General features: G+C 38.3%; 4 protein-coding genes across 4 annotated transcripts in view; 2 read left to right on the forward strand and 2 right to left on the reverse strand.

Moving 5' to 3' along the window:
* LOC104769109 overlaps positions 1 to 1,040 on the forward strand; it is a 1,861-nt gene extending 821 nt beyond the window's left edge. The window contains exon 2 of the mRNA XM_010493242.1: positions 435 to 1,040. Coding sequence (XP_010491544.1) covers positions 466 to 804 — 339 coding nt within the window. The 5' untranslated portion in view covers positions 435 to 465 and the 3' untranslated portion in view covers positions 805 to 1,040. The remainder of the gene's footprint in view (positions 1 to 434) is intronic.
* LOC104772174 (pectate lyase 1-like) lies at positions 1,222 to 2,562 on the reverse strand. The gene is made up of 3 exons (XM_019242223.1): positions 1,805 to 2,562; positions 1,569 to 1,704; positions 1,222 to 1,374 (listed from the first exon to the last, which is right to left on the reverse strand). Exons 1-3 carry the CDS (start codon positions 2,560 to 2,562, stop codon positions 1,222 to 1,224), a joined length of 1,047 nt encoding a protein of 348 aa, XP_019097768.1.
* Positions 3,119 to 5,077, forward strand: LOC104769111 (probable SAL4 phosphatase). Its single transcript, XM_010493245.2, has 8 exons — positions 3,119 to 3,269; positions 3,372 to 3,447; positions 3,562 to 3,635; positions 3,726 to 3,931; positions 4,007 to 4,205; positions 4,287 to 4,376; positions 4,465 to 4,618; positions 4,741 to 5,077. Exons 1-8 carry the CDS (start codon positions 3,135 to 3,137, stop codon positions 4,902 to 4,904), a joined length of 1,098 nt encoding a protein of 365 aa, XP_010491547.2. The 5' UTR covers positions 3,119 to 3,134; the 3' UTR covers positions 4,905 to 5,077.
* LOC104769110 (2-oxoisovalerate dehydrogenase subunit alpha 2, mitochondrial) overlaps positions 5,013 to 7,409 on the reverse strand; it is a 2,907-nt gene continuing 510 nt past the window's right edge. The window contains exons 2-9 of the mRNA XM_010493244.2: positions 6,969 to 7,106; positions 6,674 to 6,856; positions 6,367 to 6,524; positions 6,160 to 6,259; positions 5,907 to 6,018; positions 5,658 to 5,797; positions 5,385 to 5,570; positions 5,013 to 5,279 (exon numbers count right to left, since the gene is read on the reverse strand). Coding sequence (XP_010491546.1) covers positions 5,112 to 5,279; positions 5,385 to 5,570; positions 5,658 to 5,797; positions 5,907 to 6,018; positions 6,160 to 6,259; positions 6,367 to 6,524; positions 6,674 to 6,856; positions 6,969 to 7,106 — 1,185 coding nt within the window. The 3' untranslated portion in view covers positions 5,013 to 5,111. The remainder of the gene's footprint in view (positions 5,280 to 5,384; positions 5,571 to 5,657; positions 5,798 to 5,906; positions 6,019 to 6,159; positions 6,260 to 6,366; positions 6,525 to 6,673; positions 6,857 to 6,968; positions 7,107 to 7,409) is intronic.

Below are 7,409 nucleotides of genomic sequence, written 5' to 3' on the forward strand. Positions count from 1 at the left end.
CCCCCATCGATCTGCTTGGGTTTGTGCAAAGTTTTTAGATTTCCTACTCCTTTTGGTTGTAATTTCCTCAAATCGTAAGAAATTAGTGCCTTAAGTTTTCAGAAGTAAAATGGATATGAAATTTCCTAACTTTCTTATGAATTTTGTAGATTTTTTTATTATATAATCTTAGTTTGTTTCACTTTCATGAGCTCAATATAGATTCTACCGTTTGAAGCATTTCATTGCTTTGAGATTTCAAAACAAAAGTATTAATCCTCTGACATGAACTGTTCTTGCCAGTTCTTGCTATTAGCAGTTTTGTAGTTAGGGACTGAGCTTAGCCTTTTATTATTTCCTTTCTTCGATATAAGCACTAGTCTACATTCTTCTGCATGATCAAAGCTCGTCTTCTTGCTTTATATCTTTCCTTTTTGTTTCTTTGTTCTGCTCAGATTTAGTCAGAGAGCTGATTTGCGATTTGAAATGGCGACGACAGAGCAGAGTGGAGTAGAAGATCAGGAGAACCAACCAAACCAAGTGGCTCCAGGTTTTGTAGGAGCGATTGAAGAACAATACAAGAAACTCAGAGATCACGCCGAAGCTTATCCATATGTTTGGGGTTCTTATACTGTTGTCTACGGCGGTCTTTTCCTTTGGACAGCTTATAGATGGAGGAAGCTGAGGAGAACCGAGGATCGAGTTCGTGGTCTTCAGACAAAACTCCGGAAACTCGTTGAAGATGAACAATCAGCAGTAACAGCTTCTAAATCTGCTCAATCAATGGACATGTCATCTTCAGTCTCTGACAAGACAACGCCTTAATCAGTAGTTTAGAATCAAAACCATCGTCTCTGTTAGAATTTTGATGAGGTTAGTTTCTTCCAACCGAATCAATATGCCCCCCAGGGGTTAATCTGTTTTGTCAGAGTATTTTTGTTGTTTATCCACATAAAATTCATGTACATGAATGAAGAAGAAGAGAAAACTTTGCAATGTTGTTCTAGCAGACAGGCTTTAACAAGTCAATTCCTTAAACCTCGATTATTTGTTTTCATTTAGCTTTGTGTATCTATGCTAGAACAACCGAATTAACATTATTGGGTTTAACTCTGTTTAGTTTTGTCTTATATTATTTGTCGACATATATATATATAGTAGCATATCATTCGTAAACAAAAAACATATACATTTTGATGTACATGAATGAACGAGACAAGAAAACGCAGAAATGTTGAAACGCTAAAAAGTCATGTTAAGCGTTGTTGTTCTAACAGATGGAGTTCCTGGTGCACTGTAAGGCTCCAGCTGAACTTGTGAGTTCTTTAACGGTTTTAGCGTTTGCGACTGTGAACCTTTGATCTGGGCCGTAATTAGGCCGTGCTTTTCCAACACCTTTGCCTAGGCCGAAACAAGCTCCATTCTCGAAGTAATCATTCACTGAGTAGAATTTCCATTGCATTTGGTCTCCTTTGCTATGTTTCTTCCAAGTTATCTACAAGAAGTACAAATTCATATGTTAGATGAAATATAAAAAGCAATGTGTTTTGTGTTTTTTTTTGCGTTTGTGATTACGACTTGAAACGCACCTCTTTGCGTCCAGATTTTGGCGCGACGAAGTAGTTTGACTCACTCTTCACACGAGGGCTCATGCTTCCTCCAATTGCATATTGAGTCCATCCTTGGTAATAGTTATTAGCAACATGAGCATATCCATATCTAATTCTGCATATATTAACATAGCTTATCAAAATCAGAAATGAAAATAACAATTGTATATGGAAAATTGATTAGTCTAAGCTCTTTATATTTCACTTTTATGTACCTTGGCATTCTCTGGTTGCAATTAGGACCAAAGTGGTTAAACACAACAGTGACTTTCATGTCTTTGTCTCTTACATAGCCATCCTCATGTCCAAGAAGCATGACCTTGTCTTGGTTCCTAAACCAATTGTTCGACACTGTGACATCAGTAGTCCCTCGTGTGACGTCTAGAAGACCGTCTTCACAATCATAGAGCGTGTTGTGGTCGATCCATACTTTCTTAGCCGTGACCAGCCTAATCGCGTCGCCGTCAACTTTTCCAAGTTGAATGATCTTTGAGTCTGGTCCCATCACTGAGCTTGGTGGATGAGCTTTACAATCATGGATCTTAAGTCCATGAATGATCACATCTGTTGCTTTGTAGACTATGAGACAAGCCGGACCCGAGAGGTGAACACTAGCACCTCGGCCATCGAGTGTCGTGAAGCTGCTGATTAGAAGCGGTTTATGAAGCTTGATCTTCATGCTTCTCTTGAATGTGATCCATTTTTTACCTTTAACGAGTGTTGCTCCGTATCTTAGGGTTCCAGGTTTTGGGTTCAGAGGATCATCAGAAGGGTCGGTTACTTTGTATTGTGTGACTCCTTTACCGATATTTCCTGTCATTTTTCCGGCAAATCCGACTGAACACCGGGCAAGCTGATTACGTGTTCTACGCCAATGTGGGTTTGGTCGCCAACATTTGTCCATCACATTAAGTTTCGTGGCCTCCAATACATTTGCGACAAACAAAACGATCAAGAGTTGAACCAACGCCATGTTCAAGAACCTAGCCATGATTCTTGATACAAGAAGAAGTGAAAAGGTTGAGATTATATATGATTGATTGCAAGCTGTGTTGTGTTTGATGATTTGTGTACTATATATTGATGGAGTTTATATATCCGAGTGGTCGAGTTTGTTTTCATTTAACCAAAAAAGAGAGTTGGTTTTATGTTTTCTATTTAGTGTGAGTTCTTAAAGAACTTAAGAAGTTGTAAGTTGCAACAACTTAAAGCAAACTTCTAAAAGTAAAACAGAAATAGTAGAACTGTTAATTTTTTGTAATAGCCACTCGTTTTTTTCTCTTAGCTTGCTATATTTAGTATTTGAGATGTTGCGTTTATATGATTCGTATTTCGTAGCGTGTTATTTCGATTCCAAAAACGAATATATTCGGTTTTGATATTTTCTACAAGTATCAACAGTTCTTACAGCTACATATATGCCCTATTGATTTATATTGGTTGATTATAGAAATCATAAGTCTTGATTAATATATAACAAGTGCATCTTCTTACGAATATGTGTTGAAACTTCCACCAAACTCGGTTATATATAGGGAATAATATATGAACACATACATGACCCGATTAATAAAGTCATCTTCTTCTTGTTTCGTTTACTTCTTTATTGTTTCGATGACTTATGAGAAGGAGCTTGCTGCGGCTAAGAAAGCCGTCTCTCTTGCTGTCCGTCTCAGCCAGGTTAGTAATCAGATATGTCTATCTATCACACACTAACTTAGAAACAAAGCTTTCTTAAAGACAGATTTTTCTTTCTTTTTTTGGAATTGTGGGGTTGACCAGGAAGTGCAGAAGTCTCTGTTGCAATCAGACGTACGGTCAAAAACTGACAAAAGTCCAGTTACAGCTGCTGATTATGGTTAATTCAATCCCACAATTCTTTTGTCAATCGGTTCTGATTTTGCATGAAAATACCGGTCAACCTGGTCCAATCAAACCAGTCCTAATTGACCAAACTTATTGATAAATGCAGGATCCCAAGCTGTGATCAGTCATGTATTAAAGAGAGAACTTCACCCTGAACCACTATACTTAGTTGCAGAAGAGGTAGCTTAATTTATGAACGGTCTCTTATAAACAGTTAAATCACACACATACACAAAAACTAAATCTTTCTCTGTTACATATCTTTTGCAGAATGCAGAAGATCTGAAAAAAGATGGCGCCGAGGAATTTCTAGAAAGCATCACTAAGCTTGTGAACAATGCTTTAGCTTTTGATGATTCCTACGCCAACTCTTCTCTTTCAATGGAAGATGTCAGGAAGGCGATAGACCACGGGAGGTCACAAGGCGGTTCCAGTGGCCGCCATTGGATTCTTGATCCTGTTGATGGAACCAGAGGGTGAGAAGTCTTGAAACACATTATAGAAAAGTCTTCTCTTTATTTTTGCTGTAAGCTGCATATTCTGGTTCATAGGTTTGTAAAAGGAGAGGAGTACGCTGTGGCATTGGCTTTGCTTGTGGAAGGCAAAGTAGTGCTCGGTGTCATGGCTTGCCCTAAACTTGAGAATCACAAGTCTGCTTCTTCGGGTAAAGTTGGACGCCTTTTCTTTGCTACAGAGGGAGAAGGAGCTAATGTGCAGTCGCTTGAAGGCGACTCTCATCCTCCAGAGAAGGTATCATCAGCATATAAGGTCTTTTAGACTTGTTTTCTCTTTCTTTACCCTTAAAACAGAGTCAAGAAAGTGTGTTAATAGGTGCAAGTGAGCAACATTGAGAATCCTGAAGAAGCAACCTTTGTCGAATCATCTCATAAACCGATCCCCATTCATAGCTCAATTGCCAAAGTATAACATCTTTTGCTTATGCCTAGAGCCTGACCTAGCAAATCTATTATTCTTTGTTGCTAATACTTGCTCTCTTTACGGTAAGCAGAAACTTGGGATCAAAGCTCCACCTCTAAGAATCCATAGTCAAGTGAAGTACGCAGCTCTAGCTCGAGGAGACGCAGAGATCTATTTGCGTTTCACTCTCAAAGGCTACCGTGAGAACATATGGAACCATGCTGCTGGTGCAATCATCACCACAGGTATGTATTGCATTTTACTCTAAAGCACATTACACAGCAAAGTTTACTACAAAGTCAGACACAACCTCTCTAAACAGTAGATGAGGTGCAGTTTGAAGTTTACCTAGTCTTGCCTTGTGCAGAAGCTGGAGGTGTAGTTTGCGATGCTGATGGGAATCCTCTGGACTTCTCTAAAGGAAAGCATCTTGAACACAAAACAGGGATCGTGGTCAGCACTGAGAAGCTCATGCCACGGCTCTTGAAGGCCATCAGAGAATCCATGGAAGAGGAGAGGCTTTCTCTCTGAGACATAACTGAAATGAAACTGTAATATATGTACTGTCTGAAATGGGTATCTGGTGTATATAACACATTGGGGCTGTCGTGTACTGTCCGATACTGAAGAAGTTTGTGCTCAATCAAAGAAGTACGCTTTTGAATAATGTTCTTGATTTCAATACACAATTTGATAATGGCTTACATTTACTACACAAAGCAGTCAATTAGAGTCTACCTAAAGAGGAACATCTGATGGATAATCTTGTGGGTGACTTTTGATGGTCTGCCTCACCTGACGCTCCTGTTCCCTGAGGTTAAGAGGAGGAACATCGTAGACATCCGAGAACATGTTCTCAAGATTCGGTTTCTCAGTCTTCTCTGCAACCCTGAGCGCTTCTAACATCTGTTTACAAGGAAAAAAAACAATTCAATGTTACAGCATATATAAACCCTATATGCTTCTTATGCAATGCTCATGATCCCGGTTTTTTTTTTTAATTTTGGATACCTCTTTCTTGATTCTGCTTCTCAGATCTGATTCCTCTTCATCACTCCACCAGCCGTTACTTTCAATCCATGTCCTAAACCTAGAAAGTGGGTTTCTAGCTTTGTTCCACCACTCTATCTCATCAGCAGAGCGGTACCTAGTGGAATCATCTGATGTTGAATGGTGTCCTACGCGGTATGTTAAGGCCTAACAGCATAAAACAAAGGATTTGAAACTTATTTTTTGTTTTGTTGTTACTTGTAATATCTAACAACAGAATGGCATCAAGATTACCTCAATCAAGATTGGCCTCTCTTCACTAATTGCCATTTCACGAGCAGTGTGCACCGCACTGTACATAGCAAGCGCGTCGTTTCCATCCACACGTATACTTCGAATACCATAAGCACGGCCTTTGACCACTAGACCATCACCTGTTGGCCATTGCGTTTGCAAAAGTACAGTATTGGCAAATCCAAAAGACTTAAGAAAAAACAAATTAAAAGAATGTAAATGATCCAAAGGAAAAAGAAAAGGAGTTACTTCGGAACTGATCTGAGGTGGGAGTACTGATCGCCCATCCATTGTTCCGGCAAATAAATAAAACAGGAGCTTCCATAACCGCTGCAAAATTTAAAGCAGCATGGAAGTCTCCCTAGCAAAATAAGAGTTTTCAGTTTCAGAATTTATAGTGATGCAGAAAATATGAAAGGCTCTAGAAAAATGCAAGCAAAGATACTACAAGATTCACAATCCATCGCAATATGCCAGCTTAATGCATGCTCTTATTATTCACCTCACTCGAGCCACCGTCGCCAAAATATGTGACTGCACATGCATCCTTCTTGTCCATCTTTAAGGAATAAGCAGCACCAACCGCGTTTGGCAACTGCGTACTGGAGACAAAATATATAGCATCAGTAAGACGATCATGAAACATAAGCAAGAGAATCTATTAAGAATATAACAAAGAGTTGAGAAAAAAGAGAATCTGAGGCTATACGCAATTGTGGCTGAAACAGTAAAATAATTGAGCTTGTTAGAGCCATAGTGGACTGGCATCTGCCTGCCTTTCCCATTATCAGATTTGTTCCCAAAACACTGGTTTGCAAATTCTTGAAGCGTAAAACCACGCCACAATAGCACACCAGGCTCTCTGTACTGCAAGGTACAACAACAACAAAAAAAGACAGCCTAATCTAATCAATATTCCTTTTCTTACATGAATTCACTAAAGTTTTCATATTGTAGGAAAAACGTTCATCTAACAGTATGTAAACACGGCCAATAGATTAGTGATTCAAAAAAACCTGAGGAAAGATAACATCTTGAGGAGAGAGAGCTGCGGCTGATGCAATATTAATGGCCTCTTCACCGATGGTAGTAGCGTAAAAGGAAAGTCTGCCTTGTCTTTGAGCTTCGTAAAAGATGTTATCCATTATTTGAAGAGTAACCATATCGCTATACATCTTCACCGCAACTTCCTCACTAACCTAAAGACGCAGACGAAAGAAAACAAACAAACAAAAACAACTCTTTACTTTGGAGTTTGGAGTATTTAGAATTCACTAAAAAGGGAGAAGATTGATTCTTTTACTCTCAAACCTGAACAAAGTGGCTGTTGGTGATAAGTTTGCCATTGTCATCAAGAACACGGTAGCAAGGTACACGCTCTTTACTGGATTCTGATATGAACTTAATCTCAGGTGTAAAAGCTACTTTTCCTCCAGGAAAATCCATGACCTGAACATTGAAGGTTCCATCCATAGATAATATTATTTGATAATTCAGAATGATTATTAAAAAAAAAAAAGTAGCAAAATTTCTGACATCTATCAGTGTTATGTGATCTTCTAAATCGTTTTTATTTTTATTTTTTAAACAGTTACCAGTGAACTTTTTAGTGGACCATGAAAATAAGAGTTGCAAAGTTATTAGATTCCATATTATTATACTTACAACAGTGATTAATGAAAGTGAAAAAAAAAAAAAAAAAAAAAAAAAAAAAAAAAAAAAAAAAAAAAAAAAAAAAAAAAAAAAAAAAAA

The sequence above is a fragment of the Camelina sativa genome, chromosome 20 (genome assembly GCF_000633955.1).
Source record: "Camelina sativa cultivar DH55 chromosome 20, Cs, whole genome shotgun sequence".
Taxonomy (NCBI): domain Eukaryota; kingdom Viridiplantae; phylum Streptophyta; class Magnoliopsida; order Brassicales; family Brassicaceae; genus Camelina; species Camelina sativa.